Genomic DNA, 27,710 nt, shown 5'->3' with positions numbered 1-27,710 from the left:
AGAATTATGGGATGCAGCAGTCAAAGGACATTTCATGGGAAGCAAAGGCATAGAAAAGGATCTGGTTGAAATGGGGCAGTAGAAGAAGGGAAAGTGAGAACAAATCACCAACTTCTGCGGTAGACTTACTTCTCACATCCATTTTAGATTATCAAGTTCCAAGGGAGGTGATTCCAATTTTATAGGTAAGGAAAATGAAAATACACACACATTCGGTGACTCACTGATGGTTCAATTTTTATTTCCTTTGCACTGTGTTGTTTTTAATAAACAGGCTTGAAATTTTAGATTCCATTTTTGGATTCAGACAGCCCTGTTCCATCTTAAAAAACAAACCACTAACTCCGTATTGCAGCCAAGAAGTACCAAAATAGCTAATGGCTTCATCCCCAGGACCCCCAATGATTGTCTGAGCAGAATCAGCTGGATTGATTAAACTAGTGGCTGTGTTACTGCCCATGCTGAATCATCTTTGATTTTAGTTTCAACTGAATTAGCTTTCAGTGATTTGTTTTTCTCTTCAGGCTTCTTGAGTTCAACAAGTTAAGACAGGTAGTCTGATTCCATAGATTTTTTTCCTCCACAGTGGTTTCCATGTGCATTTCTTGATTAGTTTGCAGCTCCTGCTGATTGACAGGTATGATGTCTATTTCTGAACCCTATTTAGATGACATAGTTTAGCCCTTAAGAGTCTCTATCTGACTAATCTGAGATAAATACACTGCCTGGTGTGTGATTTGAGAGCTGGACCATTTGAGGCTACTGTGAAGGATCCAATAAATGAAGCTACTCATTCCCCAGCTTTTCCATGGTTCCTAAGACATGAGTTATCTAAACTTCAGGATACCTGAGGCATCTTTTTCCTCCAATATGACAAGTATCCATGCCACTAGCTGCTGTGGATATCACTCTATATAAATAAAACACTGATGGCCAGTGACCAGGCAGGAAGCATAGGCGGGACAAAGAGAGAGGAGAATTGGGGAAACAGGAAGGAGGAGGGGAGACACTGGAGCCACCGCCAGGAGAGGCAACCTGTAAAGACGCCGGTAAGCCACCAGCCACGTGGCAAGGTATAGATTTATAAAAATGGGTTAATTTAAGATAAAAGAACAGTTAGCAGGAAGCCTGCCACGGCCATACAGTTTATAAGTGATATAAGCGTCTGAGTGATTATTTTATAAGTGGATTGTGGGACTGCGGGGCTTGGGGAACCTGGAGAGAAGCTCTCCAGCAACAAATGGCGCCCAACGGCTCGAGTTTCCACCTTAAACCTGAGAATATTTAATAACCAATTCTAAACAGAGCCAAAACCAGGTTCCTGCTTCTTGTCTCATACGGGCAGCTAGACGCCGCAAAACGCAGGTTTGAACACTGGCGGGCTCCTGGCGTGTGCGTTTGACCCGCAGTATGGCGGAAATGAGGCGTCTGCCAGCAGCACATTAAGCTGTGTGGTAGATTTAGTCTTTACTATTATTTAAAAAAAAAAAAAATTCTGGGCTACACGCTGCTTTGATAAAAGCTTAGACCCACTATTTCTGAGACTTGATGACTCCCAGAGCTGGCAGAAAACGTACCACTGCCATGTTGGAAAGCTGAAATGGGTGGAGCCAGCAGCCACAGCGCCGTTTCAGGCTTAAAAGGCTACAGTTTAAAGCAATAAGTTCGCAGTAAGACTGATTCAGATAAAATAGTTTATAATGCATGTAAAAATGTACATAGGCTTAAAAGAAAAAAATATATACCATTATATAAATAAATAGTATCTAAAAATAAAGTGTTTTAAAAAAAAGACAGTGAAGGTAATAAGCCACATAAAGATGGCTATCACACATAAAATCTGGATTATGTTGTCTTTGATATTCATAACTGAAGAAAAACATTTGATTACAAAAGCTGTTGAGTTATGCCAAAATGTATATTTCAAAGGTACCTTGACTTCAAAATTTGGATTTAAGGATATGTTGCTTTGGAAAAGAGGTTCTGCTTTTGTTTCCACAGAAAGCCAGAGGCTGTGGATTTGTTCCAGATTAAGATACATCAGGTTTCACCAGCCAAGACCCCCTGAAAGGTCTCCGATGACACCATGGCCCAGATGATCCAACATCCAGAACGGCTTCAAGGCAACTGGCTCCCATAATACAGCCTCACGGACTACCCCATAGGCCTAAAATTTTCTTTGCATCCCCATAAGATACAGCGCCCCCCTCCAGCAGGAAGTAGTAGTAAGAGATGCTACGCCCAAATTCCCAAATATACCAAGCTGGCTTTAGAGGTGGAATTGGCTCACTCCCCCTCTAAACCCAGACATATTGCTTTAAAAAAAAATGATTAAGAGATTCTTGTGTCCCAAATCAGAAGAGCCCTCTGGTGTGGGACAGAGAAAAACCAATATTTTTATTTAAAACAGGTTGATTATAAATGTGATCTCTTTCTAAAAAAGAAAAGATATGATATGGATATATAGGATATGGAGATGATAAGATAAAAGGGTAGATTAATGAACCTACTTTTAAAGAACAACTTGTTTAAAATGTTTTACATTGGTATAGATTTTAGTTTATGTTTAAAATGTTTTACATTGGTATAAATTTTAGTTTATTGATACAAACTTGAAGTTAATTTTGTTATATTGTATATATATAGATATTTCTATTCTTGTTTGAGGTATTATGTTTATGTAACTCATTTAAAATTGTAATGGATAATTAAAAATAGATTAATAATTAGTCATCTATGATAATCATATTTGTAGCCATGTTAGTTAAGTCTTCTAGGTATACATAGATATATTTCAGATAGATAGGTAATCTTCAAACACTTCATAGACCTAGAGAATATGGCATTTAAATAACTTAGAATTCTGTTGACGTGAGACACAATTGCTCCTAGCTGCACCAATTGATCCCGAGAGAATGTTGGGCTTCTAAGACATTTCCATTTGGAAGTTTGTCTTTTTGGCACAAAATGGCCTACTGGGCAAAGAACTGCCCTTGCCTTGATGGCTGACAGTACAAACGCAATGCTGTCCTTTCTGGACAAGCGGGACACAAGGAAAGCGACCACTGTACTCTGCCAAGACAGGGTAAGATGGTCTTTCAGAAATCCTGCTTCTGAAAATGGTCTGTCAGATACTCTAGGCCTGTAGCCAATTTGAATGCACCAACAATACTGAGAAACATTATTAGGTGACTGTCCAGGCTGCCAGCTGTCTTGGTCTACTCTTGCAAGATTCCCGAAAGTTGCTTGCATCCGTCTACCATTTCTCAGGTACCATTAAGTTCCTTCTCAGGTCTTTGATGTGGTTGAAGACTAGATAGTCGTAATTTCCTCAGTTATGATAAAAGATAAGTTAGCTATAAAACCTTAAACTCACAAATATAAGATAGATAGGACATCTTCTTTAATATTGTAACTATAATTCTTGCTTGGTAATTGTTTTGTTATATGTAATTTTACCATGTTTAAGTTAAAACCTTCCTTTTTAAAAAAAGAAGAAAGGGGAAGTGCTGTGGATATCACTCTATATAAATAAAACACTGATGGCCAGTGACCAGGCAGGAAGTATAGGCGGGACAAAGAGAGAGGAGAATTGGGGAAACAGGAAGGAGGAGGGGAGACACTGGAGCCACACCAGGAGAGGCAACCTGTAAAGACGCCGGTAAGCCACCAGCCACGTGGCAAGGTATAGATTTATAAAAATGGGTTAATTTAAGATAAAAGAACAGTTAGCAGGAAGCCTGCCACGGCCATACAGTTTATAAGTGATATAAGCGTCTGAGTGATTATTTTATAAGTGGATTGTGGGACTGCGGGGCTTGGGGAACCTGGAGAGAAGCTCTCCAGCAACAACTAGCAACTTGGGAATGTCTCAACAGAACTATGAGACTTTTAGTCATTTTCTACCTATTTCTACCTAGAGACAATATACCATGTAAAAGGAAAAATAGTAAGGAAGCATAGGAACAGCAAGAGTGAAAAGAGTTATCTGTTTTCTCCTCATATTCTGCAACCTTTGTTTAAAAAAAAATGGAACTAAGCTGGAAGGATGGGAAATGGTGAGTTAATACTTCCTCAAACCTTAGATGAATAGATGTACTTTGGGTTAGCCTGTATCAATCCCCAAAAGTTGCATCTTTAGAATACTCTGGTGTAATGCTACGTTCCTTGTATAAAAACAGTACCTAGGGCTGGAGAGATGACTCAGAGGTTAAGAGCATTGGCTGTTCTTCCAGAGGCCCTGAGTTCAATTCCCAGCAACCACATGGTGGCTCACAACCATTTGTAATGAGATCTGGCACCCTCTTCCTGCAGGCATACATGCAGGCAGAACACTGTATACATAATAAATAAATAAATAAATCTTTAAAAAAAACAATACCTAGGGAGAAAATCAAATTTTCATAGCATGTATTATATAAACATAAACTTTACCTAGGGTAGCCATCAACTATGAGAAAATCATCAGTATTTCTGTCATCTTTTCATTACCCAGCACAATACTTTCTACATTGTGAAGATGCATCCAATGAACTACAATAGGTCTCCCCATCTTAACCTCTTCTTAGTCATAATTCTAGAAAACATCTCAAAAGAAATCTTTCTGGTAATCTGTTCCTTATTTGAGACTTGTTCTGCCTGGCCTTCATTCTCAACAGAATAGTAATGGAGTGATGTGCTACTTTAATTTTCATTCCTAAAAGACAACATTCTGCAAAATTGCATCCTTCAATTTTGGAATACACATAAATAAATCTCATGTACAAAGTTTCATGCTAGAAAGCATTAGTCTGCTAATTAACATACCTTGTAGACATCATGACTACCAATGATGGCATCAAAGAGTGTGTACAGGTCATTCAGAAGATCCACCACTTCAATGGGCTCACTCATGGCTGAGATGGTGGTGAAGCCCACAATGTCACTGAAGTACAAGGTGACCAAGTCAAATCCCTCAGGTTCAACTGTGCGGCCCTTTTTGAGGGATTCAGCAACTGATCTGAAAAAGTAGACATAGCTATTCCTAAGAAGAGATTAGCCTCCTTATGTAGCACACACTAAAGACAATTTCTCTAAAAATCACTTTCAGGTAAATGGTGAGAAAGAGTTTCACCTGGGTAAAGCATATATTGAGTACAAAGAATGTGTCAGGCGCTGGGCCAGGTGCTGGAATATAACATTGAGAAGACAGATCTGGTCTCTGTCTCCATGGAGTTTCTTCAACTCCCAGGGCTTCTACCTTACCCTCTCTCTTTGGAGTAATGTTCCCTGTTGGTTAGTTTTCCACAAGACTAGTTTTAGCAATGATCTCCTTGAAGACCATATTACTTGGGGTGGGTGGGCAATGGAAATTCTAGCAACAGATAAGGGAGAAAGTCCCCTGGAAATAGGCCTGCTTCTTCCCTTTAAGAACTCTAGCTGGGCGGTGGTGGCACACGCCTTTAATCACAGCACTCGGGAGGCAGAGGCAGGCGGATCTCTGTGAGTTCGAGGCCAGCCTGGTCTCCAAAGTGAGTTCCAGGAAAGGCGCAAAGCTACACAGAGAAACCCTGTCTCGAAAAACCAAAAAAAAAAAAACTCCTGTTATTTGTTTTGTTCTTAAATTGGCCATCCTCTTGGCTCAGTCATGAAGTAAGATACAGAAAAACCAAGCCCCCCAAACGGAAATGATCATTATGTTCCATAGGAAGTAGGGAATTAGGATGTATGTTCTGTTTCCCTGCTTTCCAATTCTACTTTGATTTGAAGGTGTGACTCAAAGCCATTGGGAATAGAAAGGGTGAAGGACAGGGGGAGGGAACAGTTAGTTGATGGGTAACTTCTTTCTTCTTTTTTTAAATGGAACACACTGCTATAATGATTCACATTCCTCGGGTATTCACACATACAGTGGCAGCATCTGTGTTAGAAGCTTTTCCGTTTTCTGTTTTTCAATTTCCAGTTCTTCAGTCCGTTCCCGGATCAAATCTTCCAAGTTGCTAGAATACTGCTCCAACATCCGAAGCATAGAATCAATAATATTAGTCTTTTTCCCTTTATTGAAAGTTTTAAACTAAAAGTAAAAGAGAAAGAAGAGCCTATGACTACATGAGCCCCAAACTCAATACTGATGGAGCAGGCCTCACCACAAATCTTTTCCTCTGAAGGGCCACATCAGCAGAAATGAGCCCAGATATAAATAGGAAAGGTCTCATTGTCACCCTGCTCCATTCACACAGCACTTTCCATTCCATAGCCCCCAAAATTTCCTCCCATACTCCTGATTCTTTCGAGCCTGAGCACAGAGGTTCAGAGCAAGATATTCCAGTTCTGAAATGCTATAACAATAGTAGCCAGTTTTAAGGAAATAGGGTTTGGTCTAGAGCCCAGGTCAATTGTGGGTAACATAAGGAGAAATAGGGCAGGAATTGATGTTTTGTCATTGAAGTTATTAACCTACAAAACCACCCTTATCCTCAAATGATACAGTGTTGTCAAAGACGGTCTTGACTACACAGAGTGTTCCAAATATAACATGGCAAAATTTCCCTCTACTTCTTCCCATGTGATCCAATACTAAATGGTTCCATCTAGTATCTGCCTTTCATATCAGTCAGGGTCATGCAGAAGTTTGGCTAGTTTTGGCCTGTGTTTTTCCCTGATTTCTAAGAGGTTGCTGCTTGGTATGAATGTTCAATACATCCTCTCCAGACCTTGTCCATCTGCAAAGAGCTTAGTAACAGAAGCACTACAATCATGAGACGGTAGGTAGCTCCCTCCATGATGTTATAGTCACCATGTTCAGAACCAGAAAATATTGGTAGTGGCTTTGCTGGGTAGACTAGGAAGGTTCTGCCCAACAAAATATCTACAGCATGGCCACACATGCTCTGTATAGTACTCCTTGCCCCAAGGTGGACAGTAGAAGGCTCCTTCTAAAATCTGTCCACATCTATATGTCCACGAAGATCCTAAGCAGCCAGTTCAAATCCTCTGGGCTCCCTCCGTAGCCTCACTTAGAGAAGCTCATTCACCTCTTTGCGTTTAAGCTGTATTAGATACAGGAAGCAAGGAGGCTATACTTGTCATCAGACAGACTAAACTTCCAGTAAAGCATTTTAGTGAGGGTAGCCCCAGTAATGCTTTGTTTGAAAGTTGCATGATGGGCACTCTTACTATCTATCAGCAACTTCTCTCCTGCCTTCTGAAATAACATCTTTAGCATCAACACAAGGACAAATGGTTTTTCCTCCTGCCTCACAGTAAGTTTTTAGAAATGTGACCTTTATGGTCCTTTGCTTTTTCCATACCATTGAACACCTGTTTGAGTGTCCTCAAGAACTCTAGCCAGACTAATGGACTTCCATTGTTAGCTGGAGGACACGGATGACTTCCAAAGCAGGGCCCTCTCAGGCTTTCAGTCCAAGTCTTTCTCTTTTCCGCCTCAGGTACCTGCCAGTCACAAAGCAACTGAGTGCTGGACTCTAGCCAGGCTCAAAAGCCTCTCTTCCAGAGCTGACACAGCACTCACAGAGAGCACCCACAATATCTGTAGTGTGCAAGTCAACAAGGCTTAGACTGCATATGCCAACAGAGGAACTCTGTCTTGTCTTCCACCCTCTTCCTAGCTCTGACTCTAGGAAAACTATCACCATCTTTAGAAATGCAATATCTTTTTTTTTTTTTTTTTTTTTTTTGGTTTTTTGAGACAGGGTTTCTCTGTGTAGCTTTGTGCCTTTCCTGGAACTCACTTGGTAGCCCAGGCTGGCCTCGAACTCACAGAGATCCGCCTGGCTCTGCCTCCCGAGTGCTGGGATTAAAGGCGTGCGCCACCACCGCCCGGCCGAAATGCAATATCTTAAGGAGAGGGGTTATCACTTTCCATGCACCCATTCCCTCCAGTAGCTCTCAGGAAACCTAAGAAATCTAGTTTTATGTTCTAAACGAACAACCTTTCAAACAAGATGTATTTTTTATGACCCTACATAAACAACCTGGCATCACCTAAATACTATACTCAAAGGAGTTCCTTAGAAGCACTGATAGCTGTGTGAGAAGTACCACATGTGCCAGGACCATCATAGAGGATATACTGGTCTTATTCCAGGCCTAAGGACCTCAAAGCCAGTCCTGGGCTGCTTCTTAAAGAGGAATGTCCTTTCCCTTTGTAAGGAGCCCCTTCTGCAATATAAGGACCCAATGAGTTTAGCCTCAGAGAGGCAAACTACGGGGTAATTATAATTTTAATAGATTTACCTGGTTAAATATTTCATCAAAAGTTGGCCGTTGTTCTGCAGCCTCAGCCCAGCATTGCTTCATCAGCTGGAGACATTCTGGAGGGGCATACTCAGGAGAAACCACAGGTCTACACACAGGGGGAGGCTTTAGAAGTCTGTCTATGATTTCTGACAAGGCACAAAAAGAGAAAAGTTTGTGAATCAGGAGAAGTGCACCAGGATTCAGCAGAGAGCTGAATCTCAACCAAGAAAGGGATTTGTCAGGAGAAAAGATGAAGGAACCTTTTCTTTAATTTCTCCTCAGATAGCTTTAATGTTGAGTACATCTCAGGAAAGGCCTTTTGGGAAAGGAGTGAGAAACTGATCAGTTGGACTCTTGTTACCATGCTATCCTGCTTCTGCTAGGTTATAGATGCAGTTTATGATGCCAATTCCAATAGGGCAGCTTCAGTATCCTCTCCTCTTCACCTGTCCCGAAGTCCCCTCATAATTACCAAAACAAAGACACTGAGCCCTCTCTGTGAGCCTATATCCAGCCAAGGTTCATGCAAAGGAAATTAAAAACAACAGTGAAAAGTTCGGGGCCTTATTAAGACTCTCATGGCTGTTGGTCAATGAATACTGCTTAGAGTGGAAAAATCTATTATACACCAAGCTATAGAATGGGCACTTGACATGTGTTTGTTGTTTCATTGGATGCTCAACACAAACAGGTGAGGTGGGTGCTCTTATTCTTCCTGTAGATGATAAAACTGGAACATACAGAGTAAGTAACTTGCCAGAAATCACATGGGTAGTGACAGAGTTCAGGTCAGAACCCAAGCTATCTCCGTCTATTACACTGCTCTGCTTCCAAATGTCTCAGGTCTCAACTGCAAGATCACAGAACCCCTATATAGAGCCAAAAGTCTTCAGTGGCCAAAGGCTTAGTTTATCCATACTGAGTCTTTTTCCAAAAGCAGAAAACTCTTTATAAATAGGAGAAAATCATTAGCTCCCAATGTCCCCATCCACTCATACTGAGCCTCAAACTCATTTTTCTGCTTCTAGCCTTAACTTCTCCAAACCATTCTAAAAACATGTATCTGGTCATGTCACTTTCTAGTTCAAAATGCCTCCATGACTTCTATTTCCAACAGAATAAAGTCCAAGCTCCTTAACATGGCCCTGACTATTTCTTCAGACTCGCTACCCATCCCAAGTCTCCTCTCCACCACCACCCTCAACTTTTAACCTCTGCATCCACCACCAAACTTTGACTGCCTTTTCTACCTCTGCATTGACCATAAGCCTTCAGTAGTGCTACTGCATATCCTAATGCGTGATGCTAGCCTCCAGGGAAGGAGTTCTGCTCCTGCTTCTCATTTCTCTCAGCTCCTTGTATAGCACAGCTTCTTCAACCCAGAGTAGCTTGTAATGGAGCTTCCAGTGCCATAGATTCCATGGGAATGAACCCCTTGGAAAGTGACTGCTCCAGGAAGTCTACTTTTTTGTCATAACGTATGTAGTTGACTTGGTCACTTCTCTGCTGAGGTCCAGCATGACTTATTCCCTTGAGGATTTCACAGCCCAAGGAGATAAGCAATGAAAAATATTACAAATGCTTTAGCAGATACAGAGAGATACAGGTAAGAACAAAGAGGATGCACACCGAACAAGTCAAAGGAGAATTTCCAGCATTGGTGGCAGGAGTTGCTTGAGCCAAGTGGGAAGAAAGTGAGGAAATTCCAGACATTATGAATGGCATGTGCAAAGGCAAAGAGGTGGGGGAAACCATGTACTCTCAAGGCGCTAGAACACTAGAAGTGACAAAGGGTAAACACAGGCAGGAAGTGGATGGAATATGAAGGGCCATCACGCCACATGTGGAGCCTGGGCTTCATTCAGAGACAGATGAAGAAAAGTTGGAGGGCTTTAAACACAGTGTGGCATGGAATGCTGACTGTGGCAAAAGACAGCTACATAACTTAGTAATATTTCCTACGTCTTTAAAACCGTTTACTTTGAAGTAAATTTAGACTTCCAGAAAAAAATTGTAGTAGGACTCAGTGATTACCTGCATACTTCTCACTGAGCTTACTGTAATGTTAACACAAAATACCATTGAGGACATTGGTATTTGTCTAGTGCTATTATTACAGTCCTTATCTGGATTCTGTAAATGTTTCTCTAATGTATTTTTTTTATGTTCCACAATCCAATTCCAGATCTTTTTCTGCATGTAATTGTTGTGTCTCAATCTCTTCCAATCTGTGACAAATCTTCATTCTTTTCCTGTCATTCATGATTTAGATACACTTGATCAGGATTGGTCATTTATTCATTTATTTATAAATTCCACACTGGCCTGGAACTTGCCATCGCCCTGCCTTGGTCTCCCAAGAACTAGGATAACAAGACTGTGCTGCTATGCCCAGGTGCTGTTATCCCCACAAGGTTATTTTGTAGCATGTCTTTCAACTAGTATTTATCTGAAGCTCTCTAGTGATTCGGCTGAGGTTATTCTTGGCTTTTGTTTTTGTTGTTGTTGTCAAGAACCTTACACCACAAAAGTACTATACATACCTTGGAATGAAATAGCACAAAGGTGATGTACTATCTTACTGCATCATGTCAGGGGTACATGATGTAGCTGTGTCTTATTATAGATGACAGTAACCTTGATCACTTGGTTAAGGTGATGTCACCAGGAACCTCAACTTATAAACTTACTATTTTTCCATTTGTAGTTACTAAGCATCTTCCAAGATCAGATGAGATAGGGCGCGTTCAGAGCGGTATGGCCGTAGACAGTTACTAAGCATCTTGGAAGCTCATACTCTGAGACTATGCAGCTAACTTGTTTCCTTTAAAATCTCCACTAACTGATTTTATTCTTCATTGACAGATCTTACCTAACACTCATGTGTTTCAGTGGGAGACAGGCAAGAAAAATCTGTGGCATTGCTATATGAAAAGACTGGCATCATGGAGTATCATGAGCAGTACTAAAGTACTTGATAAGAAGTATCTCAGAAGAGCAGAAGTACTGCGTGATGGGGGTAGTGCAGACTGGAAAATTGACAGAGGTCCTAAAGTCCCTGGATTATATGTGAGTTTGTAAAAGGACCAGCTTCCTGGGTGAGAAAATTTCTTCCAGACGCTAAAACTGTCTGGCTCCAAGCCCTACCTTCGTATAACAGACAAGAGCAGCTCTTTGCAGAGCAGCAGGCTGTTAACAGTCTTCCAGCAAATGGTGACCTGCTGATATGGGACACAGTGGGCCCCTAGTACCCTTTTCTCACTTTCGGCTTACCTTTGGCAGGCAGATCCATCATGCAGAAAGGAGCACCCCGGACCATCACTTCTTGCATGATGATGGCAAAGCTATAGACGTCTCCGGCAAATGAACCTAACCTGATGCCCCTAGGGGCTCTTAACAGTTCAGGGGCCGTCCACAGCAGCTCTGCAAAGAAAGAATTATCTAATAAATGCGAGGAGGATTAACTGACATCTGCAATGCCCTACAGGGCTCTGAGGGTGCTGTTTTATTAACTGCTTTATATTTTTATTAGACAGACTGGCATGCTAGTGCCCCTCAGGGTCTGAATCTATTAATCTAAGTGATTACACACAGACAGAGAAAACTACTCTCTCCACCCCCCACCCCCCAGAATCACGCAGCAAGACACAGTATAAAGGTGTGGGGAAGGTCAGGACACCAGAAGTGGAGGCACTATCTGATGCTTGCTTTCGTGCTCTCTTGAGCCTGCAAGTCGCAGTTGGCAGGTTTCCATGGAAAGGCAAGGGCAGTGCCAGACTGGTTGCCATGGATCTGCCACTCGCTAAGATCTATATGTGTCTGGTAATTTGATTGTACCGGGGCTCAGGGATTCACTACTTGCTTTCTCCAGGTCTTCTCTGCAAGGATTAGAACACCCTCAGGCCTCTGGTGTTCCTTGCAGAGCAAAAAGGTACAGCAGCTACATACCTGACTCTGCAAATATTTATTGAGTATCTACTATGTAGCAGGCACTGTGCTCTGGGGGGGAATGGTGCACATGAAGCAAACCTTCACTCCCCCAAAAAGAGTTTACAGACCAGAGGACAAGACAGCCATGTGCATCCCTTATTGCAATACAAGAGGGTTAGTGATGAGAAGCACTGTATGGTACACGGAAGTGAATCTATTAAAACCCAAATTGGAGTAATGGCTGGGTTCTGCCGAACCTTAGGCCCTGTACAGGGTAAAAGTTTATCCCTGCTCCCATAGTTTAGCAGTCAGAACATCGAACATTTTTGTAGCAGGCACCTTAACATATAAAGAAATTGACTTTATCATATAAAAGAGGAAGTCAAAAGAGGAGGCAGGGGTTTTTGTTTTTGAGCTATATATATATATATATATATAAAAAAACACCATTTCTCTGAGTTGAAAAAATTGGTTGAATATGGGTAATTTCATCAGATTTAAACTAACAAACAACTGAGCTGGCTAAATTAATCCAGGAAGACTTCCTGGAAAAGTTCAATCTCAAATGTGCTCATTAAGAAGGTCAAGGGTGCAGCTTCGGGAGCCGAGAGGTGAGGGCTTTGCAGGCAGAAAGAACAGTACGTGCAAAGGAACAAGAGGCAGAAAGGAGCAAATTGCGGGTGGTGGCAAGGTGGTAAGCAGATTAGTGGAGGGCTGAAGACAAGGGCTCTGGGAAGGAATAATGAGAAAGGAGAAATGGGGCTGGTGAAGTGGGGGGAGGAGGGGGCTGAAGAATGGGGGCAGAAGGTGAGAGGCCCTGAGAGCCAAATGAAGGCATTTGGAGTGAATACAAAAGGCAGTGGGGGTGCTGGAGCTGAAGAGGGATTTGATGAAAACCCTGTTTGGGAAGATTAATCTGGCAGTCTGCACAAGCTGGGTGGAAGGAGAAAGGCTGGAGTCAGGGAGATGGGCTAGGAAGCTCGCGCACTGAGAGCTCGCCGCCGCTGTGAGGTGAACGGGACCTGAGTGGGGGTGGGGTGCAGCAGCGAAGCGGGAACCAAATACACTGAGGGGCTCCAATGGAAAAGGAAGTGACAGGGTCAGACACCTCCTCCCTGGGCTTCAGGAAGGAGGAGTTAGAGGAAACGTGTTTATGTCCAAACTGGAAAGCCGGAGAATGCCTGTTAAGGGGTCTAGAAGCTGGGGCCAGGGTTAGGGCTGGTGATGGCTACATTTTCATCACGTTCAGTGTGGGCTTATTAGGAAGGGAGCCTAGGAGACAAGTTCCTGCGAAGCAAGAAGGTGAGTAGAAAAGAGATTATTTGTTTTGTTAGTAAAAATCCAGGAAAGAGAAGTGTAGCCTTAGTTTTAGACAACCATGGTGAAGAGGCCTGAACAAAAACTTCTAGACTTGGTCTTCTTCATGTGCTCATCTTCTCACTTTGCCTTTCAAGTGTCTGTTCCCAGGAACAGGCGCCTCTGACTTCCAACTCAACACCCACCTCTGTGACAGTCTCTGGTACACTCACAACAGAGGTCCACTCATGATGGTGGTTTGCTTTTATGTCTCCCTTCCTAGAAAAGCGTATTTACAAAAAAAAAAAAAAAAAAAAAAAAAAAAAAAAAATGACTGAATGATCCTTTAGTCCAAGGAATGTCTTCTCTGACTGTGAGATTTCAAGCAGAGGAAGTGGAGGAGGGAGCGCCCGAGTGGATATTTGAAAGCAAAATCAAAAATGGCACTTGTTTCTGGCATGCTCTCCCTGCACATCTAAAAGCATGAGACGGGGAAACAAGCAAACTGTCTGGTAAAAGCTCAGTTATTAAATACAATCATCACCAAATAGTACTTTCAGAAAGCACTGGCCTGTACATTGCTAATGGCTAAAACGAGCTTGGATCTGGACTACACTACAGTCAAGAGTGAGCAGTAAGGAACACACCTCCCCATCTTCCAACCCATGCCCACTTCCTCGTGTCCTCTCCAGAACCACGTAAGAGTCACTAGCTACCATTACACATGGGCTGTCCGAAATGGGAGGAAAGTTACTTAGGCTTCTTTTGTATTGGCTGCAGCCACGACTTACTCTGAACTTGTCGTACTGATAAAGTCAACTTTGAAGAACCATGATGATACAGCATTAAAAAAAAAAAAAAGAAAAGGAAAGGAAACAAAACAGAACTGGAAGTCAAGAGATCTGGGTTTATAAATCCCAGCTTGACTACTAATTTATTTTTTCTGAACCTCAAGTTTCCCAAAGCAGAAGTTGAGCCAGATGACCTTCAAAGACTGACCATTTACAAGGCTCTATAAGTATCATCGTTTAAGATGGAGATCAGCTCCATTGTTTCTTTTTTTCTCATTCATTCATTAATCTAACAACTATTTATTCTGCCAGACACTGTGAAGTTACTGAAGGACTCAAACCTGCTTCTTATCTCCATGGAGTTTATAATTTGGATATGGGGAATAGACAACTGAGTAGGTAAGTATTACTAAGAAAGTACAAATCCACAATAAATTTGGAGACCTTGCCGGGCGGTGGTGGCGCACGCCTTTAATCCCAGCACTCGGGAGGCAGAGGCAGGCGGATCTCTGTGAGTTCGAGGCCAGCCTGGGCTACCAAGTGAGTTCCAAGAAAGGCGCAAAGCTACACAGAGAAACCCTGTCTCGAAAAAACCAAAAAAAAAAAAAAAAAAAAAAAAAAAAAAAAAAAAAAAAAAAAAAAATTTGGAGACCTTAAAGATCTTGAAGAGAGCAACTTAGCTGGGTGTCAGGGGTCACAGGAAACCTCTTGATACAGCAGTACTTATGCTGAGTCCTAAAGGAAGAGGACTTAGCTATGCTCAGATAAGTGTTTGTGACGAGAAAGGAAGAACATCCTAGGCAGAAAGCATAACATGTGTGGGAGGGCTGAAAGAAAGAGAGCTTGACGTACATAAACAACCTGAAGGAGTTCATCAGGGCGGGAGCAAAGAGATAGAGGAGAGATGGTTAAGCTCAAACCAAGTAAGACTCATGTCAGTCATGTAAAAGAATTTGAACTTTACCCTAAAGGCAATGGGAAGTCATTCAGTGAGGGACACATAACAAAATTTCAGATTTGCAGTCTAGAAAGTTCCCTCTGGCTATAGTATGTAAGTAATAGACACCAATTTGGACAGTGGAGTAAAATAAGGGTGAGAAACCAAGGTACAGAGACAGTAGACAGGACACGGTCACATACACACACACACACACACACACACACACAGAAGCATATACACCCCCATAGGCACAGCTCCACACAAACTGAAGAAATCCTTTCCCCACTTAAGACTAAATGTCCCTACAGTTGAAAGTTTTGCCAGTCTGTGAATTAAATGTGAATTAAATGGAACTCTGGAAAAGTATTGTGTTTTACCTTTTCTCAATGTCTAATTTTTATAGAATGTTAAGTACCTGCCATCTCTGCAGCTATTATCCCAACACCCTATTGTAAAGCAAGGCAAATGGCAAACTAGGCATTCAAACTAGAATTAGACAAGTAATTACCACACAGCTATGTCAGGGACAGGGGAAGGGAGAGGGAGCAGGAGAGGGGAAATATCACAGCTGTCACTATGATTTTTCAAGAGTTTTAACTCCTCCAAAACATGAATGGACAGAGAAGGAGAAAGCTGGGGTTTTTGACTAGGTAAAGACCTGAACTGAATTGCTGCGAAGTCACTGTGTGGTCTTAGTAACTCATGAGCCTCTGTCCTCTCATCTGTAAATGGGCGAGTTGGACTAGATGGAGCCCTACAGTTTAGTGCTGCATACATTTTGGGAAGTGCAGATGTGATGCCCTCAATGACTAGCTGTCCATCTCTATCAGGCCATGTGCTTCTCTGTCTTTTATTGTTCCTGCCTCCCATGTAGCAAAGTCAGCAATTTTAAAACTTGTAAGGCCGCCCGCCGTTTTCTAGTGGCCTGTCTTTGGGGGATTGTCTGTTCTCCCACGCCTCACATTTCTCTTTTAGCTTTGATGGGTTATGATTCTGCCAGGCATTCCTCGGCGATGCCACTTGTGCACTAGACAGAAGACAAAAGCACAAAATGGATGTCACAAGTATGCCTGCTTCCTTCCAAGTCTGTTGCTCTGTCTGAGGCCATCCCACACAACCCAGAGAGCACTCATTTGCAGGGGAATGCCTCCTTGCTTCTTTCTCTCTAAAAGACACAGTGCTGATATGCTCTAGTGGCATCCCATTCTAGAATATACCTTGTGGGGGTCCAACTTCTAAATTACTCTCCATTCAATCTGACAAGTATTTATTGAGCGCCTACTGTGTGCCTAGCACTCAGCAAGATTCTCCAGGGACTGCTGGGGTGTCTAAACAATACAGCCTAATCCTGCCTCAGCGGGGACTGAACATTATTGCAATGGCTTTGTTTGGAAGGAAAGGCTGGGCTGAGGTTACAGCATGCAGGCTTCATTCAAGTCCCTTGGCTTGGAAATGAGGCTGGATTTTCAACAAAAGTGAAGAGTTGAAATCACCAAAAGGCTTTAATTCAATGCATAGTTTCATTTGAACCTTGAAGTTACCTTGTGTGCATCAGAGGGTACAATTCATTGCTTACCTTCTTCAGAAGGTTCCTCTTCAGAGAGTCTCAGCATTTCTAAGATTTCATTAAAGCCATAATCTGTCACCTTTAGTACAAAACGCCCATCTACCACACAGTTCCGAGATTTCAGCCTCCCATGAATAAATTCTCTGTGGTGTAAGTATTTCATTCCCTGCAGATGATACAACAAAATTGATTTAGGCACTCATTTAACTGTTTTATGCTTTTAGAGCCAATTTCTGTGATTGTTAATGGCATGGGTGATTATGATCCAGAATTCAACCTTTCTCTCTTATTTGCAGGCAAAGCAAACCTTTCACAAGGTGTTTAGACAAAGTCTAGCTCTAAAATGCTTGACTTTGATTAAGAATCATATCTTGTGTTTATTGAGAATTATGTGCACTGGGAAATCTATTGACATTTCAAGCACAAGATGGATCCATATGCGTGTAATTGCCAGGAACTGAGAGATTCTGATTTTCCTCAACAGATCTAATGCAACTTTCAATCCATTATTAGCAGAAGTAGAAACTGGTGAGGCTTTGAGGGATGGCAATTTAACAAGAGCTACAAAATTTTTACATACGTATACTGTAGGGGTTCTACTTCAGAAAAACCATGTATCCTTGCATTACGTACACAAACGAAGCAAGGAAAACACTGCAGCTTTGATTTTATATAGTGTATAACTGGAAATAAACTAAATATCAATAAGGGAGTAGCTGGATTTATCTTGCATTCTTATCCTTGCATATGCTGTAACACTTAGAAAGAATAAGGTTGATCAGTACGTACTTATTATAGTGATATAACTATAAACCAATTAGTTAGTACAAAATAGTGAGTTGCCGAGTTATGTGATGGCATGCACATTAAAAACAAATGCAATTGTTTTTAATATATGTAAATAAACGTAAAATGAATTTCAAGTCTAGCTTCCAAATTTTTAGCAGTAGCTAATTTACAGTAGAGGTGAGAAAAGGAAGAGAGTTGGATAAATGTCAATATTTTTCCCACATAGATTTGTAGCACTTGATTTTAATTTAATGTACTATTTTAAAACAAAAGAATAGCTAAAGGATGCTAGGTATTTCTGATCTGTGGGATTGCTTGAGAGCCTTTATATAACATTCAAATGTGATGTAGAAGAACTCTCCATCAGATGAGTTTAATCACTCGGCAGAGAAACACATCTGTATTTTAGTGCAGTCATCTCAGCACTGTTGATGCCAAGTGTCCTTTTAGTGAACTAGCTCTGCTTTGCAGCCTGATACCTCTTTGATTTCTCATGCTTTCCATTTGCTGCTCTCAGGAAGGCATGCTCTTCAGCACTTCCAAGCCTAGTCTACAATGGGCATGCTTTTCCCCAGGATAGCTAGTGATTGAATATCACTCACCTGGGCCTGAAGAAAATTGTCATTTAGAGACGTCTCTCTTAACTAACTAGGTGTTGCTTGCATTGTGAGTAGAAATAGCACTAGAATAGAAACTGGTGAGTTTACATTTGCATTAGCTGTGACATTACTAACCACCACAGCATTCTACTATCAGCTCTTTCACATAATAGTCAGCTGATAAATACATATTAAGAACCTATTATGTGTGCTAGATATTGCAAAATAAAGACTGTCTCATGTAGCTTCTCTGAGCCTCTGGGGGCTTGGAGAAGGCTAATTGTGACCATTTTACAAAGGGAGAATGAGATAATGTCTTCCCCTTTCATACCTCCTTGAAAATGTTTAAGTCACTATATAAAATTCAAGGCTGTGATTAATGTGTACATAGCTCAACAAGTACTCAGACCAACTCCATTAAAATACACATACACAGAGCTTAATGTCATCTCATAGAGTTCATTGGCTTTATAGAAGATCATCCATGGACCTTTCCATAAATTCCCATTGTAGTAGTCCATGGTACACACAATGGAGCTGCTGCCTTATATAATCAGTGGACATTTGTGTTCCAGCAGTAGAGTCCCACATCCACACTTAGATATGCCAAGTCTCATCATCTAGTTCCAGACTGACACCTTATAGAAAATGAAAGCCAGCAGCTGGTTCTAAACGGTGTGGAAGATTCTAGGAGTGAGTATTTCCCTATATCCACAAAGCAGAGAAGTGGGATATGGCTAAAGGCAGAAGAGGACTTAATGGCAAACAGAAGAGATGGAAATGTGGCCCTCAGATTGAGAAGAAACACAGGCAAATACTTTCTGTATCAATACTCCATAATGCATATGGACAAAAGGGTGGTGGGAAGGTAGAGAGTCAGTACTTGGGAGACAAGGCACAGGAATGAAATGATCATAATGGCACACAGGAAAGAAAACATCTCCAAATCATAAATTTCTGACCTAAAAAACTAGAACAAAAACAAGTCAAAATCTTTGTAAACTTCAAAACTGTAAGGAAAATCCAAGACTCCCTTAGTCTTGCCAGTAACCTTGATGAGATCCAGCAGTAGTGATGATTTGAACATCCAATCGAGTTTCACATCATCATTAGTCAGTATGTCTTCTAGGCTCCTCCGAGAACAAAATTCTGTCACAATGGCAAACATCCCTGAATCATAGAAGAAGCCCACTAAAGGGTTGACATTCTCATGCCGCAGGTCTTTCATCTGCAAAGAAGACATACAGAGAACAATCACAGCTGTCTTCTTTCAGTGGCTGACTGTTGACTGTACTACACAAAAGGTACAAGAATAAGGATGTGCAAGATGCCAACATGAAGACCCCTGTTTTTATACAAATTGTAAAAAATGAAAAAATGAGAAAATAAATATATTTTATATTCTTATTTGAGGTATGAGAAAATGATAAGATCATATGAGAAAAATAAACACAATGCAGTCACTTGCCCCAAAAGAGCTCACACTCAGTGATGAATAATAGCAAAGTGATCTGAAAAATGTATCTCATCATGTAATGTGTTTTAAAAGAGACCATGAGATGTTGAGTGAGCTCAGAGGTTAAATATCTCATCCAGACAAGCAGCAAGGGAGGGAGGTATCAAAGGAAGCTTTCCAAAGAACTGATAACTAGACTGTACTGAAGAACATACAAGAATTGACCAATTGACTTGATGGAGGGGCAGAATACTTCTGAGTGGAGGAAACGACACCAGGTTTAGTCTTCCCAGACTACTATGTAATGGGGAGAATGTGAAATATCAAGGTAGAGAAATAGACAAGAGCCACAAGTCATGGTGTGAATATCATAATTTCCTTGTCCTATGTCATAATTTTATGGAGAAACCTGGAATGGAATTTAAATAACTATACTCTATTAATATTCCCATTAAATAGATATAAGAGAGGAAAAAGTCCTCCTCCAAATCATTCTCGGATTCCTAGTTGGGTTTCTGAAAAGATGGTGGTGCTATACACCAATACAGGAAATTTGAGGAAGGTGTAGTGGCAGGTTTTGGGGTGCTCCACCACATCTTGTTTATTGTTTACTGTTCATCCTGCAACTAGTTGCTATACATGTTAGCTGATAATTTACAGTCACCACCATCTCAAGAAAACCGTCCTGTGGTCTAGATCCACCTTACTAAGAGGCTAGGTCCCACCCATAGACCTCAGGCAAAGAGTGAACGGGAAAAGCGTACAAGTTCAGGCTCAAGATAAGATCATGTAGTTTACTGTTGTTTCAGCAGTTACTCTATGCCAATGCTTTTCAACCTTCCCAATGCTGCGACCCTTTAACGCAATTCCTAAGGTTGTGCAGACCCCCAACCATAAAATTATTTTCATTGCTACTTCATAACTGTCATTTTGCTACTGTTGAATAGTAATGTAAATATTTTCAGAGATAGAAGTTTGCCAAAGGGGACGCAACCCACAGGTTGAGGACCACTGCTCCATGTGAGCTCATTGTAGAGCTAGCCTCCAGCTCGGATCAAACGCTTGCTTATCTTTTACCTCTGCTCTACCTTGTTTCTTCTGTCATGTAATTTGAACAGAAATGTCCATCATAGGCTCAGGTTTTAGGCAACCTACCAAGGTAAATGAAAAATTAAACTTCACTGTGGAGAAACTCAATCATGTCACACTGAAATAAGGCACCCAGTATATCAAGCTGGAACTTTCCTTAAATTTTTTTTTCTTTTTTTGATTCAGGGCTTCTCTGTATAGCCCTGGATGGCCTGGAACTAGCTTTGCAAACCGGGCTGGCCTTGAACTCAGCGATTCATCTGCCTCTGCCTCCTGAGTGCTGGGATTAAAAGTGTGCGGCACCACCACCAGGCTGGTTGGAACTGCTTTAGAGTGTTATGTCTGTGGTTTAGATTTCAGGAAACAGGCCTGAACTGAGATCAGATGAATGGGAATTTTAAGTGCGTAGATGGTAGATAAAATCAACGTGTACATTAAGATTACCTAAGGAAAGTATGTAGAAAAGAGAAAAGGGAAAAATATATCAGTGATTAAAGGATGGAAAAAAGAACAGCATACATTTAAAAAAAATTAGAGATGATGCCATAGAAATGAAGGAAATCATATTTAGACCAATATGATTAGCACCATAAGACATAATTCATAAAAATCAAATAAATATCAGAGAAGTTAGGTAACGTGAAGAAAATGGTAGTTATTAATTACAGAACAGCACTATGCAAACATGTTTACACAGGAACATACACAAATACATACGTGTGCATGAGTTGATTCTCTGCATCTGCACGTTAAACTGATCATAGATAAATTTGAAAAAATTGACTTTATACTTAACATGTACAGAGCTTTTTCTTGTTACTTCCAAAATAATATGGCAATTATGTACATAGAATTTACATAGCATTTGGGCATTACAAATAATCAAGACATGACGCAAAGTATGTGGGAGGGTGTACACTGTTTGGATGCAAAGTATTCTTCCCTCTTCTGTAAGAGATTCGAGTATTCATGGATTTTGGTTGCTGAAACCAGTTCCCTGAATATAGTAAGTACAACTCTCTGGCCATATATAATTACATACATGTGTGTGTGCATACAGTCATGTATACACAGGCTTAGAATGGTAACAACATTGAATGACTAGAAACAGACTAGGTTTTAGACATATAAATGTCATGATGTGTGAAGTGAAAGAAAGAAGTCAAAGACTATCACATGGAGTTTGAAGAAGATGGCAGTCCATTTACTGGAATAGATTGTGCTGTAAGACCTTCAACAAGATGGTCTGAGCCAAAATTAAGTTAATCCTGTGAGTTCAACGCTACCCTGGCTACATAGCAAGTTCCATACCAACTGGGGCTAAATAATGAGAATCTGTCTCAAAAATGAAATATTAAAAGGCCAGTGTTATAGCTGAGTGATTGACATGCTTTGAACTCAGGTTCAATCCCCCAGCACCAAAAGACATTAAATATTTGGGAGCATATTTGTTATAGCATCTAACATTATCCTAATAGCCAAAACACTGGCAAATTTCGGACCTATATGTCTGCCTGAACTTTACAACCATCCATCCTCAGATGTAAACATGAGAAGAGATTCTCTGTTGAAAGTAGATAGATACCTATATGCAGTCATATCCTACAAAGACTCTGAATAAGAGGGAAAGTCTGGAATACTTTCACAAGGTGAACAATTACTAGGTAGACATATACTTTACCTCTTCCATAATGCTTACTTAGCTGTCTACCACCAAAATTTCAAGGGTTGAATGCATCTTGTATCAGGACATTTGTTATTCCCCTATCTGACATAAAACCCTTAAGCATTCAACTGTAAGAGATACCTGCTTCTGAGTCAAATACTAACCCACATAATCTTAAATACTCCCTTGGCCAATTAAAAATAGTTCTGAAATATGGCAATATCAGAATTAATCCCTCCATTATGCCAGCAGTAGTGGCACACGCCTTTAATCCCAGCGCTTGGGAGGCAGAGCCAGATGGATCTCTGTGAGTTCAAGGCCAGCCTGGTCTACAGAGAGAGATCCAGGATAGGCGCCAAAACTACACAGAGAAACTCTGTCTCGAAAAACAAACAAAAAAAAATGTTCATTGATACATATTGCAGCAGCAAAGTTTTTCTACCTCCATTGGCTAGTTGGATATACATATCTTTTTCTAGCACTTTATTTTGTTTTGTTCATTAAATAAAATATTGTTCATATTCCTGTATCAACCTATCTACTACTGCCTACCACCCAGAAGTCAATAACCCTACAGAACATATAATTAAGGTACTGGAAATGGAAATTTTTTCAGGATTATTTTCTCTTTTATTTCATTTTTTAAGTGTGTGTGTGTGTGTGTGTGTGTGTGTGTGTGCATGCATGTTAGAGCACACATGTGCAGGCATGTATATGTGAATCCAGGTACTCCCAGAGGTGCCCTGGAGCTGGAGTTACAGGTGGTTGTGAGCCACACTGGAAATCAAACTTGGATCCTCTGGAAGAGCAAAACATGCTCTTAACCACTTAGCCATCTCTCCAGCTCCTATACTAGAAATTTTATGATCTAATACTTCCAACCAATATACTGCAAGAGTCAGAGAAACTTTTGAATGTTTTAAAAAGTATACATTTTTATTTTTATTTATGTGTATATATGTGTGTAAGAGTGTATGACACATGCATGTGTGTCCATGAAAGCCCGTAGAGAGTGGTAGATCCTCCAGAAATGGAGTTACAGATGATTATGAGCCACCCAACATAGGTGCTGGGAATTGAATTAGGGTCCTCTGGAAGAAAAAGCCATTACTCTGAACTGCCAAGCAATCTCTCCATTCCTGGGACTTTTAAAATTTTGTACCTCTGTCCCCACAGCTTTTTGGCAGCATTAGGAATATATATGAAAATTAAGAAAAAATGAAAATTACTACAAAATATGTTGACAAATACAAAACAATGTATTTTAATTGTCTTAATTTCTTTAAAATATGTATGAACATTTAAAGTAAAAACTGACCCTGTATTATGTGGTTCATGACATACATAAAGGTAATATACATTCAAACATTAAAGCAAAGAATATATATAGAGAAGCTAAAAAGAACAATGTGTTTACAAATTCCCCCTGTTTGGGGTAAAGTAGTATATTATGACAAGTTCAAAATGTATTCAGGACTTTCTAGAACAATTATTTAAAAAATTAAGTATACCTAAAATGCAAATATAAGAAGGAAATTGAAGTTCCTCCACATAATTTTAGCCCAAAGGAAGGCAAGAAAAATGACCAGAATAAAAGAGAGGAATAGATGAGATGGACGATAAATAGCAGAACAAACTCTGAACTATTTCAGTTGGTACCTCAATGTACTGAAGACTACAGTTACTAAGTACAGGTTGCAGAACAATGGGGAAAAAACGCAAAAAAAATAATGTATGCTGCCGGAAAGAAAACATTAAGTCCATAAAATAAATAGATTGAAGGTGAAAAGATAGAAAAATACACACAATTGAATGAGAGGATGAAGTGGTGATATTATTATTGAATAAAATATAAATCAGGCTAGCCGGGCGGTGGTGGCGCACGCCTTTAATCCCAGCACTCGGGAGGCAGAGCCAGGCGGATCTCTGTGAGTTCGAGGCCAGCCTGGGCTACCAAGTGAGCTCCAGGAAAGGCGCAAAGCTACGCACAGAAACCCTGTCTCGAAAAACCAATATATATATATATATATATATAAAATGAAAATAAGTATTTCCAGAGTGAATGGTTTATAAATGATAAAAATGATGACCACACTATCATAAATGTACATGTGAGGCTGTATCCTGGAGCTGACTCATACTGGATCTGAGGAAGAAAATTTTACAGAATTCTGTCAACACTGTGTTTGCTGATATTACATGGGTAGGTAAAAAAGAAAAAAAAAAAAACTCATAATGGAAGTATTTACAAAACAGTAATCAGAAAATATTCAAAATTGTGTTTTTTCACATAGGAATGTTATAAAGTATTTACTAACACACTAACATGTATACCCTTCCTTAACATTAGAGTATCAATGTACACAAAGAAGAAAAATCATAGAATTAAACAATAGAGAAAATTTAATGAAAAACACATTGAAAAGAATGTAGTAAGGATGAACCAAAGGCTGAGGGGCCCCCAGCTGGATCAGGCCCTCTGAATAGGTGAGACAGTTCATTGGCTTGATCTGTTTGGGAGGCATCTAGGCAGTGGTACCAGGTCCTGTGCTCATTGCATGAGTTGGCTGTTTGAAACCTGGGGCTTATGCAGGGACGCTTGGCTCAGTCTGGGAGGAGGGGACTGGACCTGCCTGGACTGAGTCTACCAGGTTGATCTCAGCCATTGGGGGAGGCTTTGCCCTGGAGGAGGTGAGAATGGGGGGTGGGCTCAGGGGAAGCAGAGGGGGGTGGGAGTGGGGAGAACAGGGGACTCCGTGGCTGATATGTAGAACTGAATGGTATTGTAAAATAAAATAAAAGGAAAAAAAAAAAAAAAAAAAAACAAGACTCGACCTCACACACCCCAAGAAAATCCAACCACTTTTCCTGGATTATCCCAATAAATATTTTCAGCATTAAAAAAAAAGACTGTAGTAAGGATATATAAGATCAAAAGTGATCCTAACAATTAATCTTTCTGATAAACATAGTTGTACAAAAAAACCCCTAAGTATCATCCAGAAGTACTTTAAAAGAATAGTGTGGAATGAATAAGTGTAATTCATTCCAGCTATGTTAAGATTTCTTCAATACTTATTTTAAAGCAATGTACCTTACTATATTAACAGAATAACGGCATAAACAACACTCATTTCACCAGGCAAAAGAAATTGTTTTGAGAAAACTACATAATTGAAAATTCTAAACAATCAGGGGTACATATATTTGACTTAGAGATAGTATTAGACGTAAGTGAACTGTTTTGAATCCTTTTCTTTTAGAACCAGAAATATGGCAAAGATGTTGACCCTCCCTAACCAACTGCAGAACCTATGTATGCATAATGATTGGAAAATAAAATAATATAAATAATAGGGGAGAAGGGAAGGCTCCTTCTTATAATAAATGTCAACCAGTAAGTATAGAAAGAATGTTAGTATTATAAAATTATTGCCAGGCAGTGATGGGCACACACCTTTAATCCCAGTACTTGGAGACAGAGGCAGGTGGATCTTAGTGAGTTTGATGCCAGCCTGGTCTACAGAGTGAGTTCCAGGACAGATAGAGGATACGATACAGTGAAACCCCATCTTGAAAAATCAAAAAAGAAAGAAGAAAAATTTATCAATTAGTAAGTAAAATAGTGAGTAAGAGTGAACTATAAAAAAAAAGACCCAAGAATGGTGTCTCACACTTTTAATCTCAGCTCCTAGAAGGCTAAGGCAGGAGGATTGCTATGATTTGGGGGCCAGGCTTTACTACAAAGTGAGTTATAGAACAGCCTGGGTTACAGAGTAAGGTCGTATATCTCAAAAAAAAAAAAAAAAAAAAGGAACAAACTATTTCTATAGATTCAAATTATTTAAAAAACATGTACTAATTCTGTGGGGCAAAGTAACTCACTGGTGAGGAAGCTACATAGTTATCACTTCAGCAACATACTCAAAGTCAACATCACCAACAGTGGGATGGTCAACACTGTGTGTCTCCTGGATAAAGTGCACAAAAAGACTACATCACTCCTGGAATTATGTGGCTAAAGACGCATAAAGTAAACCATGAGAATATTGGGCAAAGCCAGGTAGAGGGCAATTTTACCAATAACTGACCAGAATTCTTCAAAAACTATTAAGGTGAAGAAAGAGAAGTTTGAGAAGTTGTTACACCAAAGAAACCCTAAGAAATATACAGCCAACTACAATATGGAAACCTATAGTGCAAACTGACATGGGAAGAAATGCATTATAATTGTATTGTATTAAGACAATTGATAAAATTAAAATATGGGCAGTAATTTAAATAACACATTGTATAAATGTTATATTGTCTGATCTGGATCATTGTACTGTAATGAAGTATAAAAATGTCCCTGGCTTTAGAAAACACATGCAAAAGAATTTAAAGGTGAAAGGACAATGTCTGTCACTTACCTTTAAATGACTCCAAATGTATAATGTATAGGCAAAAGAGCAAACTGTAAGCAAGTGCTAAATCTGAGCAGACTATGTGCAAGTCCCCTGAAACATTCTTGAGGGTTCTTCCATAAAATTGAATTCATGCCCAAATTAAAACTCAACATACACACACACACACACACACACCAAAAAGAAGGTTTGATGCACAACCCCCTATGTTGGCTTATCTCTTTATTCACACACTTATATTTTATCAGCTTCCATAGTTTGGGCCATTTTGTCTCTTTATTTTGAGTATAATTTTTAGGATTAGCATCTCAGGTCATAAAATCACTGTGAAATGGGCTATTTCAGCTGCCTTTGGTCCTCTTGGATTTATCTCTGATTATTTTCCCTTCATTCCAGGCACCAAAATCCTATGTAAGGGAAAAAAACACATCATGATAGTTCCTCTTAATCCTTAGGAAACCCCTTGTTCCCCATGGGCCACATCCCTTGTTTCCATTCTTTCCTCACTTGTACTGTGGTCTGCAGAAGGTTGGTCCTCATTCAGATCTGTTGGCATGATTTACCTGCTTTGTAAATATGGAGAAATTTACTGTTGGTAGCATTTGAAGGAACCAAAGACAGTATCCACAAATCTTTCATGGACTCCAATCCAAGTTCAAGGAGGAGACAAAAATTTAAATGGCTTAGAAGAGATCATGCCTGACTTATTTATAGGCTGCTTCCTTGAGTAAACCATCCAAGGACACTTTGAGCATAACCAGTGGAGTTAGGAAAACACCGTATTTCAAACACTAATTATCAGGTGAATCATCAAGGTCTGAAAAATGGGCATATTGATGATTATGGTATACTTAATTGATAATTATCTTAATAGGCATCATTTTATAAAGAAGTTATGAGCCAGGAATATGCAAGATGCATTGTGTGCATTGTCTCTTAATTC

At 40.2% G+C, this 27,710-nt stretch overlaps 1 protein-coding gene across 1 annotated transcript in view; it reads right to left on the bottom strand.

Moving 5' to 3' along the window:
- Gucy2f (guanylate cyclase 2F, retinal) overlaps positions 1–27,710 on the bottom strand; it is a 98,053-nt gene that overhangs the window by 22,433 nt on the left and 47,910 nt on the right. Inside the window, exons 9-14 of the mRNA XM_076561562.1 lie at positions 19,202–19,378; positions 16,772–16,928; positions 11,512–11,661; positions 8,236–8,384; positions 5,889–6,052; positions 4,807–4,999 (exon numbers count right to left, since the gene is read on the bottom strand). Coding sequence (XP_076417677.1) covers positions 4,807–4,999; positions 5,889–6,052; positions 8,236–8,384; positions 11,512–11,661; positions 16,772–16,928; positions 19,202–19,378 — 990 coding nt within the window. The remainder of the gene's footprint in view (positions 1–4,806; positions 5,000–5,888; positions 6,053–8,235; positions 8,385–11,511; positions 11,662–16,771; positions 16,929–19,201; positions 19,379–27,710) is intronic.

This window comes from Peromyscus maniculatus, chromosome X (assembly GCF_049852395.1).
Source record: "Peromyscus maniculatus bairdii isolate BWxNUB_F1_BW_parent chromosome X, HU_Pman_BW_mat_3.1, whole genome shotgun sequence".
Lineage (NCBI taxonomy): Eukaryota > Metazoa > Chordata > Mammalia > Rodentia > Cricetidae > Peromyscus > Peromyscus maniculatus.
Note: the sequence above shows the minus strand (reverse complement) of the source record. Positions and strands in the feature narration are given on the sequence as shown.